The 13,118-nt window shown below is 44.7% G+C and overlaps 1 protein-coding gene across 1 annotated transcript; it reads right to left on the bottom strand.

Annotated features, from left to right (window-relative positions):
* Positions 1-499: 499 nt before the first annotated feature.
* LOC100978919 (T-cell surface glycoprotein CD3 epsilon chain) lies at positions 500-12,890 on the bottom strand. The gene is made up of 9 exons (XM_003820051.5): positions 12,770-12,890; positions 12,545-12,652; positions 10,240-10,260; positions 9,107-9,121; positions 5,373-5,390; positions 4,677-4,925; positions 3,669-3,836; positions 3,050-3,096; positions 500-2,065 (listed from the first exon to the last, which is right to left on the bottom strand). Exons 2-9 carry the CDS (start codon positions 12,591-12,593, stop codon positions 2,009-2,011), a joined length of 624 nt encoding a protein of 207 aa, XP_003820099.3. The 5' UTR covers positions 12,594-12,652; positions 12,770-12,890; the 3' UTR covers positions 500-2,008.
* Between the last annotated feature and the right edge of the window lie 228 nt (positions 12,891-13,118).

Below are 13,118 nucleotides of genomic sequence, written 5' to 3'. Positions count from 1 at the left end.
GAACATTCTTTATGATCACAGTCAGTAATGAGTAGATGCTCTGACCATTAGAATTGGCTGCTAGTTCCAGCTCTGCCCCACCCCATCTGTGACTTGGGCAATGACTTGACCTCTCTGAGCCTCAGTATCCTCGTCTGTAAAATGAGGATGACGTCTAACTTCTTGTGTCAACATAAAGATTAAATGAGATAATGCAGGTAAAGTGCTCCGTACAATTTCTGAAGCATGTATTGAGTAAATGCTCAACACACGTTAGCTGTTATTGCCTGTATTACACTGAGCCATGCCTCCCCTTGACAGGGCACAATCAACTATACTTGGGACAAAACTGCCATCCAGCAGCTAGTGATGGACAACATCATGGAGGCATCTTCTGAACATAAGTGTTGATGCTTAGAGTGAAGGAAGTGACTCTTCAACAGCGACCAAAAACAAATAGAAGCTGTAGCTACAGCCCAAGGCTGAGGGGGAACAGTATGTGGAGGCTGCTGGTCACGAACGGCCTTTTTAGTGGTGGTCGCACTCATAAATCAGGAGGGTGAATTATTAGTGCAGGGAGGGAGAGAAGAGAGCCCACTGGTTTGAGCTGGATTAGGACAGTTCCTGGATGCTCCAGCCTCCTCTCTCTGCAAGCAGAGTGTGCTGTGGGAGACTGAGAACAAAGCGCTCTCACACGGGCCTCCGCCCAGCTGCCGCTGTACCTCTCCCACCCTCACTCCCAGAAGCCACGCTTGGCAGTGCAGCCCACATCCTGCGCTGCTTAACCACAGCCCGCCTCTGGCTGCAGGCGGCTGCCTCAGGGTGGGGGTGTGCCTGCTTGAGACACCTCCCTCCTTCACTTCCCCAGCCCTGGCTCGCAGCTTTTCCTGGCAGCTTGCGGAAATCTGTGTCCCATCCCCAAGCCCGGCTTCCACCGCCACCGTCCTCTTCCGTACCTTCATCTGTCTTTCAAGGCCTGTTTCTGTCTTGTCCATTTTCTACCAACCACTCCATCAGGGACCCATCAGTCTTCCTCTGCCACGTTTGATGTTTTCCTCCAAGAGAAGTTGGTGAAACTTCCTTTCTTTCTCTCCCTCCCATCCTCTTTCTTTCTTCCCTTCCTCAATCCCTCCCTTCTTTCCCTTTCCTTTTATTTTTCTTTCTCTCTCTCTTTTTCTTTTCTTTCCCCTCCCTTCACTCTCTCTCTCTCTTTTTTTTCTTAGTCCCTTATGCCCTCTCTAAAGAGAGCTTCAGGTAACGGCCCTACCAGCTGTGGAAACAGAGAGTGCTCGCATCTGGGGTCATAGCTGAGAATTTAGTCAAAGGTAGTGAGAACCTGAATGGTCTTGGGAGTTAAGGCAGCCTCTGAGGGTCTCTCAGAAAACAGGGACAGCAACTCTTGCAGCCAAATACAGTTTATTTTTTTTCTCTCTCAGCTGAGGAGCAGAGCACATTTACGGAGATGCAAATGACCATCCAGTGGCCTACAGTGGAGGGGGGGTGGAGGGAGTAGGGGATTAGGGGGTTGGTAGGGAGTGTTGGGGGAGGGAGGAGCACAGGGCTGGCTCAGGGCCAGGATCTGTGAACGGGGCAGGGCCTCTGTCAACATTTACCCAGTCCATCCCCAGAGAGGGTTGCAAAAGGGGACGGCGATAGAAAAGTAGATGGCATACTTTGGGATGGGGGACAACTTACATGCAAGAAAAGGAGGGAACTGAACGGAGAAGTTACATCCAAAGGGAAGGGAGTGAATAGCACAAATAAATATCCTGGCAAGAGGGCAGACCAGCTGTGAGGGTGTGACTACTGATGATGCTTCAAAGGAAGAGGAAGCAGCAATGTTTTAGGACCGGGTACCAGCAGAGAAGGCAGGAAGGAGGGAGCGGGAGATCAGGCTGGAGGGCGCGAGTTCACCATGAGGCTAAAGAATGATTCTCTTCTGGGGTCCAAGACTAGCCCAGGAAACAGGGAGTCGCAGGGGGACTGGAGAGGAGACCTGGGCCAGCGGGAGGCAGTGTTCTCCAGAGGGTCAGATGCGTCTCTGATTCAGGCCAGAATACAGGTCCCGCTGGCCTTTCCGGATGGGCTGGGGGTGAAATAGAGAGGGGGCGGTCAGTGGTGCGGGAGGAAGTACCTCCTAAGAAAGGACACTGAAGAGCTAGCTTTAGTGCGAGGGAAGAACTTTGGACTTGAAGTCAGGAGGCAGGCTGGAATTCTAATTTGGCATGGACGGTAGGAGACTTGAGCTGGTCACCTCCTTCCATGAGCCTCAGCTTTCCCATCTCAAAAATAGGAACTTAAAGACCCACATTCCAGGGCTTCTGTCAGGGCTAAATAATTCGCTTAAGCTAAAGTAAATACTACATGCTTGGCTGGTGTTGAGTATTTGGCTCAACAAATATTTGTTGAGTATATCCAGGTGTGATAGTGAAAATATTTAACAACTAGGAGTGCACACATACCAATCAACTAGAACAATCCTGGTGATCCTCTGCCATGCCAGGCATTAACTCTTTGTTACCCCAACTCAAGAGGCAGCCCGGTAGGGGAGGGACTGGGATGTCTGGTCACGTGTGTGTGTGTGTGTGTGTGTGTGTGTGTGTGTGTGTGTGTGTAAGGGTGGGTTGGGGTTAGCAAAGTTTGGGGCTATTTTCCAATGAAGTATTTTAATATTTCAATAACTTTTATATAATATTTATATAATTTTAATATTTCAATAACTTGCTATACTGGTGCATGCTGGTGGAATATCAGCCCTGAATTTATTGTGTTAGAATTTGCGTATATGATATTCTCCATGGCTGTATCCCAGTCAATGAATAAGCCAGAGAAAGAGGAGTATGTCTCCTGCAAGCTTCCACCTCTCCATGGTTGTGGAAGCCATGCAGCCTTTGAGACAGTCCTGTTTTACCATGAAGGAGGCAGAGGTGGCACATAGAGGGTTGTCATGGAAGCCCTGAGTGAGGGGCTTTGAGGCATCTGGCAGACAAGATGGGCCATCCCATCTGTTCCCTTCCCCCCTGGAGGGACATCCCCTCCAGCGTCCTGGTCCATTTCTATCCCACGTTACCTCATAGTCTGGGTTGGGAACAGGTGGTGGCTTCTCCTTGTTTTGTCCTGCGGAGAAAGGAGGGGAAATGTTTCATTCCCATGAGGGAACCAATCTTGCAGCACTGTCTGTGCCAGTGAGACCCAGATAGAGAATGGCAAACCCCGTTGATCTCTCCTCTACCGCTCCCTTTTCTTTTCAGACATCCTTTCTCTTGTTTTTCTTTCATTCATCTCTAAGGACCCTACACTCTTCTCATCATTTTGTGACTTTCCTCAGCTCAAGATCCTCCCATTGTTTCTCTCTATAGGGGAAGGGAAAGGAAAAGGCAGGAGCTAATATATCAAAGTCTCTCTTCCCACAGCTTAGGGGTGGAATCGGATGACTGCAGGCATTGACAGGTATGTGAGGAAGCCCATCACTTTCATAAACTTTTTTGCACTTTTCTAGGATGGGAAGGAGGGGAGTGATGTGAGATTTGAAAACCTCTGTTGAGATCTTGTCATCACAGTAATAGAAGCTGTGCATAGAAGCTCTAGAGAAGCTGTTCTGACCTAGCTGTGGACTTGCCACCCACCCTGGCCCAGGCTGGTCATCCCCCTTGGCAGGAATCTCCTCTGACTGGACTCCACAGCCTTACCCCTTTGCCTGCCGCCAGCACCCGCTCCTCGTGTCACAGGCTTGGCCTTGGCCTTTCTATTCTTGCTCCAGTAGTAAACCAGCAGCAGCAAGCCCCCAGTGATGCAGATGTCCACTATGACAATTGTGGCCACCGACATCACATCCATCTCCATGCAGTTTTCACACACTGTCGGGGGTGGGGTGGGGAGAGGGGAAATCACTAAGCAAGGAAAACACAAGGGGCTGGAGGTGAGGAGGGAGTGCATGAAGGCCATTCTCCCCTTACTACTCACACGCTTGCCACGGCCAGAGCCCCCCCTTCAATATGTTTAGAACAACATTGACAAGCAAAGAGTGGTGGCCGTGGGTAGAGGCACTGGAGTCAAACAGCCCTGGGTTTGAGTCCCAGCTTTATTACTCACTAGCTGTGAGAAGTGTGAAATGTGTTTTCAACTCACAAACCCTCTGTTTCCTCATCCCTTTACTCATGGGAATAAAATGATACTTAACCCATATGGTTGTTGAGAGGATTACATGAAAAAAAATCCTTGATAAGTGTTGGGTACAGACAGTGCTTGAGACTTAATAAGCACTCAATAAATGTTAAGTATTGTTATTATTTTATTATTATACCTTAGCTTATGCCATTTTACTATAGTGGCCTTGAGTGTTTTTTGCAAACCTTTCTGAAAAATTTATCTCTGGAGGAAGCATTAGATAAACTCATGTTGGTGTGCTATGAACCTGGGTGTGATGCAGTGCGAATGACCCAGTCCTGTCTCTTAGGGAGTTGCTATTTTAGATCTCGCACAGACTGGGGTTACCCAGAAGCCTCATATTGGTGTTTAATCTATATTCCAGAAAACACTGATGCCGTGTGGTACCAGAGAGTCCCGGGATTGAGTGTGGGAGGAAGCGCAAAGATGCCTGGGCACTGTGAGCTGGGTTAGGGAAAATCATTGAGAATGCCCTTTTGAATGGTCCTCCCTAAAGAGCCGGTGGTACCTGTTCTGGAGACCTGGATTACCTCTTGCCCTCAGGTAGAGATAAAAGTTCGCATCTTCTGGTTTGCTTCCTCTGGGGTAGCAGACATAATAACCACTTTGCTCCAATTCTGAAAATTCCTTCAGTGACAGGTGATCCTCATCACTGCCTATGTTTTTATCATCCTCATCACTGCCTATGTTTTTATCATTGTGTTGCCATAGTATTTCAGATCCAGGATACTGAGGGCATGTCAATATAACTGTGGTTCCAGAGATGGAGACTTTATATGCTGGGGAGAAAGAAGGGAAATTGGCAGAACAAACCAGGACAATTTTAGAAAAGGCAAATTAGTGACAAAAGAACCACCCAAATGCAGGAAGTCATCTGTCATCTAGGTCTTAGACTTGCTTGTCAGAAGGGAGCTCTACTGGCTAGAGGGTGTGGAAGAGGAGATATGTGGAATGAAGGGAACTAGAGAACCTTGAAGGGAACTAGAGAACCTTTTGAGAGGTGGCTTTAGGGTTTACGCAGGGACATGGGGACTTGGGAAGGGTAAGATGGATGTAAAGAAAAACCCACAGAAGTCCCTATTTGGAACCTTTCTAAAATGGGGTTGAGAATGCAATGCTGGGAAGATCTCAGTTCTTGGGGTTAATCTCTCTCAATCAGTTCCTTCTCATCTACCCACCAATCTGCATCCTCAGACAGGGCATAAATAAAAGACCAATAAACTCACGTGTCTGTGTAATACCACCTGAAAATGAAAAAAGGAAACAGCAGTCAGAAAATATCTTGGTTTAAGTTTAAATTGTAGGTAAAATTTTTCTAGTGGAATTAGACACTGCCCACAAGACTTCCCAAAGAGGGTCTCATCCATTTAGGAACCCCGAGTCTTGGAGGTGAGGTTCATGGTTAGCCTATGAGATTTAGCTCATAGATATATTTATTAAGTAGCTCATAGATGTAACTCAGATACATCAGATTCAGAATATAGCAGCATGAGCTCCTAGATCTAGATCTACTGAAGCTCAGAAAGCCTGAAAGTCCTAAAGCCGAAAAATTCCAGAGGTCTTTAAGCTTATCCTCTTAAATTAGCCAGAACTGTATTACAGATAGATATGAATGACAAAAGAACCAACCAAATGCAGGAAGTCATCTGTCATCCAGGTCTTAGATTTGCTTGTCAGAAGGGAGCACTACTGGCCTTCTCAGAAATAAAGCTCTCCACACCACTGAATCACTGATTCGTGGACTTACCTATTTCTTACAATTTAGAAATCCTTTCTCAGAACTGAGTCCCTCATAATAGAGAAGAAACATCTTTGTTCTTATTCCATATAATTTTCCCTCTATTTGCCTTTAAATAATGTGAAATACTCTACATGTTTTGAGGGAATGCCTCTTCCAATAAAAAGTGGCTTCACTTTCCATTATATCTGAGCATAATCGGCTCTCAATTATTTTTGTTAGAGGGAGGCCCATTAGTGTGGACAACTGAAATCAACTAATAAACCACTAATGCCATTCGTAGGTCCAGCCACATTTCCCACAGCAGCCATTTTTGCCCTGGGAGGTGGAGCTAGGAGTCCTTTATTATTTCCTGGAAAAGTTGTGGCTGGAACACTGGGTTCTGCTACAGTCTGGACATAACAGCTGGAAGAGAGGAGAGGCGGTGCTGCCGCTGTCAGGGACAGAGCTCTGGACTCAAGAGTCAGAAGCCCTGAGTTTGAATCCTGGATCTGCCCTAGTCTGTGTGACTGAGGGCAAGTCATTTAACTTTGCTGAACCTCAACTTCTTTATCAGGGAAATGGAGATAAAACACCAACCTCACAAAGTTTTTGCGAAAATTAAATGGATTATGAAGGTGAAAGTGAATGACACATAGCAGGTGCTCAAGAAAAAGTTACTTCCTTTCCTCCTTTCCTTCTTGAGGTCCTGCTACTCCCAGAACAGAACTGAACTCTGACCCAGTTGCTCAGGCAGCCCTCTGACAAAGACTGCACAGAATGTAAACAAAACATTCTCCAGGTTTTTCCACCTGCTTATAATTGCGAGCTGAGTATAAGGACAGTAGATAGTTTATATTATTTTAATTTATAAATAATTTTTCAACACGGATGTTTCTTAGACATGTTAAATGAACTAGAAATCATAAATAAAGTACATAGACATTATACTCTGCTGGGTGTGTTTGTTTGAAAAAAATGTAAAGAAAATTGCTCACAACTTTTATTGGCACAAATTCAGTAGCAGAGCTTAGACTTAACTCATGCTCACACAAGGGTCTAGATGTCTGTGCTTAGACAGAAATGTGCTCCACGTATGTTCATTGTGCACTATTCACAATAGCAAAGACATGAAATCAACCTAAATGCCTGTCAGTGGTAGACTGGATAAAAAAATGTGCTGCATATACACCATGGAATACTACGCAGCCATAAAAAAGAATGAGATCACGTCCTTTGCAGGAACATGGATGGGACTGGAGGCCATTATCTTTAGCAAACTAACACAGTGACAGAAAGCCAAATACCACATGTTCTCATTTAGAAGTGGGAGCTAAATGATGAGAACACATGAACACAGAGGGAAGTGACACACACTGGGACCTCTCAGAAGGTGGAGGGTGGGAGGAGGGAGAGGATCAGGAAAAATAACTAACAGGTACCAGGCTTAATGCCTGGGTGATGAAATAATCTATACAACAAACCCCTATGGCACAAGTTTACCTATATAACAAACCTGCACATGTACCCCTGAATTTAAAATGAAAGTTAAGTTAAAAAAAAGATATGTGTGCTCACAAAGATTTTATACATATCCAGAGACAGTATTTCATAATGGTTGAGAAAATGAACTTTGGTATCATATAAATCTGCATTAAAATTTTTTTATTTTTAAATTTCTATTTATTAATTTTTTCAGAGACAGGGTCTTTCTCTGCCACAGAGGCTGGAGTACAGTGGCACAATCTTTGCTCAATGCAGCCTCCACCTTCTGAGCTCAAGCGAGCCTCCTGCCTTGGCCTCCCAAAGTGTTGGGATTATTGGCATGAACCATGGCACTTGGCCTAAATCTGCATTTATATCCCCAGGACTGGATTGTTTATTTATTTATTTATTTATTTTTTTGTATTTATTTGAGGCTTTGTTTCCTTAACAGTACAGTAGGGGTGTCAGAAGAATTAAATGAGGAAATTCAAGTAAAATATTTAGAGCAATGCCTAAAACATACATGCTCAGTAAACTTTAATGCTTATCATCTATAGTCAGCATGCTTTCCATGTATTAATAGCTAAAATTCACCTACTGTCTGTTTGTTTGTTTGTTTGTTTTGAGACAGAGTCTTGCTCTGTCGCCCAGGCTGGAGTGCAATGGCACAATCTCAGCTCACTGCAACCTCCGCCTCCCAGGTTCAAGCAATTCTCCTACCTCAGCCTCCTGAGTAGCTGACATTACAGGCACCTGCCACCACGCCTGGCTAATTTTTGTATTTTTAGCAGAGATGGAGTTTCACCATGTTGGCCAGGACAGTCTCGAACTCCTGACCTCAGGTGATCCTCCCACCTCGGCTTCTCAAAGTGCTGGGATTACAGGTGTGAGCCACCATGCCCGGCCCTCCTACTGCATTTTATGTCAGATAATGTTCTAAGTGCCTTAAATGAATTACTCATTTGGTCCTCATCATAACCCTACAAGTTAGGTAGCACTATTATTTCCATTGTACCACGATGATGCTATGGCACAGAAAAGTTAGGTAAATTACTCAAACACACCCAGCAAGTAGAGAGTTGAGCCAAGATTCAAACATTCTGATCTAGCTCAGTTAGACTCTTACCCTCATACTATACAGCTTTATCTCTTCTGCATAAAATATTTTTCTTCCCTAAAACATAAGCTTATCCTTTAAAATTCAGCTCAAGGATCACCTCCCCCAGGGAACCTTTCCCAACGACACTCAGTAGAGTTGACCACTCCCCTCTTTATACTTCATTTTACTCTGTATCTACCCATATTATAACATGCAACTCACTATATTTTCAATTATTTGTCTCTCACACAAGACCATCAGCTTCTTGAGGGGAGGTAATTAGCAATGTGTTCATATGTTAGTTCATTTATTCATTCAAAAAATATTCATTGAGCACCTACTATGTGCCAGACACTGGGCTAGGTAAATGAGACACTGTCTCTGTCTGCCTTCAAAGATTTCATGGCTTATACAAAAACACATGGTAGCTCCAACCCACATCCATATGTGTATGATCAGAGATACATATATGCACAGCTATAATCTGACATGACAGCTAGCAACAAATACAGGCAAGTTTCATACAGATCCCATTGAAAGATACTTGTATTTTCCCTTTAATAGTTTTAGTTCTCAGGGTTTGTTACTGTGATTGTACTCTATGAGCATTTCATTCCACATTTGAAAACTTTTGCTAGATAGAGTGGAAATCCTCTTACCCATTTCTTCATTACCTGAAAAAGAAACAGTAAGAAGCCATTAGTAATGTTTCTATTGGCAATGAAAATCAGACCCTGCTCCCGTGGGTTGGGACTCTTCCCTCAACTCTTAGGAAACAATGGATCTCCCAATTCCCTCGGCTGCACAGAAAAAGCTGTTTTGGGCCTTACATCTTATCTGATGACTATTTACAAAAATGGCTCCTAAGGACACTACAAATTAGGCAGCATGGCAGAATCTAGGCTGGCATAATGGTTGTCTTTATTTTATTTTTGAGACAGTCTCGATGTGTCACCCAGGCTAGAGTGCAGTGGTGTGATCTCGGCTCACTACAACCTCTGCCTCCCAGGTTCAAGCGATTCTCCTGTCTCAGCCTCTCGAGTAGCTAGGACTACAGGCGTACACCACCATGTCTGGCTGATTTTGGTATTTTTAGTAGAGACAGGGTTTCGCCATGTTGGCCAGGCTGGTCTCGAACTCCTGGCCTCAAGTGATCTGCCCACCTCGGCCTCCCAAAGTGCTGGGATTACAGGTGTGAGCCATGGTGTCCAGCCATGGTTGCCATTAAATACAACATTGGTTCACTCAGTTTGGAAGAGCTGATTGAATAGAGGGGCTTCCAACGTTGGAACACTCCTGACTCTACCGCTGTGGTTGAGAGAGTAAGTTCAGGCCGGGCACACTCATATGCATGTGCACTCGCATAAATACGCATGTACACACATGTATTCAGAGTATTCAGACATGTGATTCTGAACACACATCCAAATGTTGCCCCAGCAGCTTATCCAGAGTAACCCTGTGCATGCATTCTGGCTATGTCTCCTCTGCAGAATCTCACATCAAATATGAAATGCAAACAAATGAAAACTGTTAGTGCTTTCAACTTCATTTAAGTCTCAATTTTTCTTTTGTATGGTTAAGACTCATTATTTCCTGCCTCTGTTGCTTCCCTCTTCTGGGCTAGAAATATCTCCAGACTTGTGAGGAAAGTCAAAGGGGTAGATGGCAGAAACTCCTTTTCCTGACCTCTGTGGAAGTTCTGTAGGAGGCCTAAGAGAAAGCTCCATTCATAACTACAAAGAATGATGGGGTGATTTCATAAAAAAGAAAGAAAGAAAGCATATCTCACCATCTTGCCCCCAAACGCCAACTAGAAAATAAATAAGAAAAAAAAAGTGTTAGTAAATGTTGTGGGTATCTGCATTCCTAAACAGAAAAAGGGCTGTGTTGCAGTATGACCACTGATGACATCTGATGTCCTTCCCTCTTGCTGCTGGGTCACAGCCATTTCTACACCCTAGAACAGTGGAACTTACTGCTGGTATTGACCAGGGGTTCCCAGGAAATTTGGGGGGAAATAGAGGAAGGAAGCATCTAGCATTAACTATGAGCCCACAATTTTTGACAAGCAGGAGTCAGAAAAAGTTAGGACCATTTTTTGGACGACTAGAGACATAGCAAAAGAATTTTGCCCCCAAGCCTCCATTTTGAACATTGGTCTCTGTGGAAGAAAAACACGCTCTTGGTTGGGTACAAACACTGGGATTCTTGTTCCATCTCTGGCTCTGCTTTTCTGGTGGTTCAGTTTTTCCATTTGTTTTCTGCTTGAGACAGAGACGGAAATATTTGAAACCCTGATTACTCATCAACTAGGGCCTGTGCATTGAAGAGCCTGACCACATTTCCACCGGGCCCTCCAGGATGCCCTCACTCAGCAATACCCTGGATTCATTACAATGATCAGTTTCCCTGGCATTGCCTGAAAGCTTTCTGCACACCTAGGCCTTTCTTTTACTGAAACCTCTACACAGGGGGAGACAGGATCCCCACTTTCCTATCCCCAGAGCAGACTGGGCACATTCCTATGATGCCAGATGTCTAGAGGTGATTGGGTCTTTGATACTCTCTCTTTTATTTATTTATTTACTTACTTATTTATTTATTTATTTTGAGACACTCCAGGCTGGAGTGCAGTGGCTTGATCATGGCTTACTGCAGCCTCGACCTCCTGGGCTCAAGTGATCCTTCCGCCTCAGCCCTCCAAGTAGCTGGAACTATAGGTGTGTGCCACCTTGCCTGGCTAATTTTTAATTTTTTGTAGAGATGGGGTTTCACTACTTTGCCCAGGCTGGTCTTGAACCCCTGAGCTCAAGTGATCTTCCCACTTTGGTCCCCCAAAATGCTGGGATTACAGGCGTAAGCCACTGCACCTGGCCCTTCTCCTTCTCCTCCTTCTTCTTTTTTTAAGGAAAAGCATACTTTATAACACAGGTCTCTAAGAAAATGCCTGGCCCCTCCTTACAGGAGTCACATCCTGCCCCTCGCTACTCAATATGTTCCTAGGACCAGCAGCAGATTAATAAACTTGAGAGCGTACTAGACATGCGGAATCTCCATTTCCAGTCTGGGTCTTTTGAAACAGAAGCTGCATTTTTAACAAGATCCCCAGGTGATTTGTGTGCACATTCAAGACGTGAGAAACCCAAGATGAAGCAGGAAGTGGAGACATCGTGGCTGTGGCTCTGAGACGGGAGCCCCAGCTGTGATAGTGTTTTCTAGGTCTTTGAAATAAAACCATCACGAGCCATTTTGCCTCATGTGGTGCAGCCATTTAGAGTACAAACAGTCCTGGTCTCACAGATTGGCTTCGGCACTTACTAACTATGTGGTTTAAAACAAGTTATTAACTTTTTTGAGTATCAATTTCTTAATCTGTGAAGTAGAGAGGACTTATCAGTTTATATAGTCAAAATTAAAAAGAATTTTAAAAAGAGGATATAACACCTTCCTTCCTAGGCAGAAGTAGGATTAAACCAGTTAACACGTCTAAATAATTTTTTCTTTACACAGTATCTGACACTCAATAAATGGCAACTTTTTTTGGTATTATTTATCTCACATGAGATATAGAAATGCTCTTGGTTATTTATCAATTCATAATCCATCTTGCTTCAAAAAAACGAAATAAACTGAAAGTTGTTGGTCACTTGAAAAGGACTAAAAATTACGAGGCGTTTTATGGTCTCAAAGATAGTGAATTGCTATATATGCCCTGTGCAGAGTTTGGGCGCAAGTATCTGGTCTCTTCAAAACAAGGAGTGGAGCTTCGCTCTTCCAGTCTCTTTTGGGTTAGTTCTGGAGGGCTGGGTAAGTTGGAATGAGCTCGTACTTAGAGGTAGCGAGACCTCTCTGCTCACAATAGCTATGATCACCCCAACTGCTCTTCTTTGCCTGCTCCCCGAACGCTCTCCCAGGCACCCGTGGCCTATCTTTTTCTTTAGTCCCCAGCTCTAATCCCTCACCCTAACATAGCACAAACAGTTCCTTACATCTGGTAAATGAGGCTCCTTGGTGCCACTAGGCAGTGCCAGGTAAGGCTGTAAGCCTTCCAGCGGTCTGGAGACACACCACCCTTTCCACTCCATCCTACTCACCTGATAAGAGGCAGAGGCCCAGAACTCTCCAGTGAGTGCCCGACTGCATCTTTCTTTCATGGGACAGTTACTTTACTAAGATGGCGGAGGCCAGCAGACTTACTACTTCTGGAAAAAAAGCAAAACAGATGACTTTTTCAAAACATCTGCTAGACATAAGGACCCTGGGGCCATTGTTCCCAATGCTAGGATGAAAAAGGAGGGCTTTATAAGAGAGAGACTCACCATTTTCTGAAGCAGGCACCTGAGGCTGGGAGGGGAGGAGGGTTTCTGAACCCCACACAGGAAGTAGAGAGGCCTCTGGGCCTGCGGGTTTTACCTCACTTGGAAACGTTCAAGGCAGAGGCCTCCACCTGGACTGGTTGAAGAAAGCTGGGTCCCACAGCCTTCCTAGAAGGCCAAACAAGAGGACTCTGACAATACCTGGAGGGGCCATGAAAAATACATGACATTTAGCTGTCCAGACCATGTAGTAGGTTGGCACAAAAGTAACTGCAGTTTTTGCCATTAAAAGTAATTGTAATACAATATGCCTCCACATTGCGGGGTCCTCCTTCCTCTATAAGCTCTGACA

Source organism: Pan paniscus, chromosome 9 (assembly GCF_029289425.2).
Source record: "Pan paniscus chromosome 9, NHGRI_mPanPan1-v2.0_pri, whole genome shotgun sequence".
Lineage (NCBI taxonomy): Eukaryota > Metazoa > Chordata > Mammalia > Primates > Hominidae > Pan > Pan paniscus.
The sequence above is the reverse complement of the archived record's forward strand: the minus strand, read 5'-3'. Positions and strand labels throughout refer to the sequence as shown.

Bases quoted from the DNA above. Each gene is read 5' to 3' on its own strand.
- LOC100978919 (XM_003820051.5), bottom strand. From the start codon at position 12,593: ATGCAGTCGGGCACTCACTGGAGAGTTCTGGGCCTCTGCCTCTTATCA. The intron at 3,837-4,676 runs GTAATCCAGGTC...CACCCCCGACAG, and splicing joins TCTCTACCTGAGGGCAAGAG to TGTGTGAAAACTGCATGGAG. The intron at 2,066-3,049 runs GTAACGTGGGAT...TTTCACCCCCAG, and splicing joins TTCCCAACCCAGACTATGAG to CCCATCCGGAAAGGCCAGCG.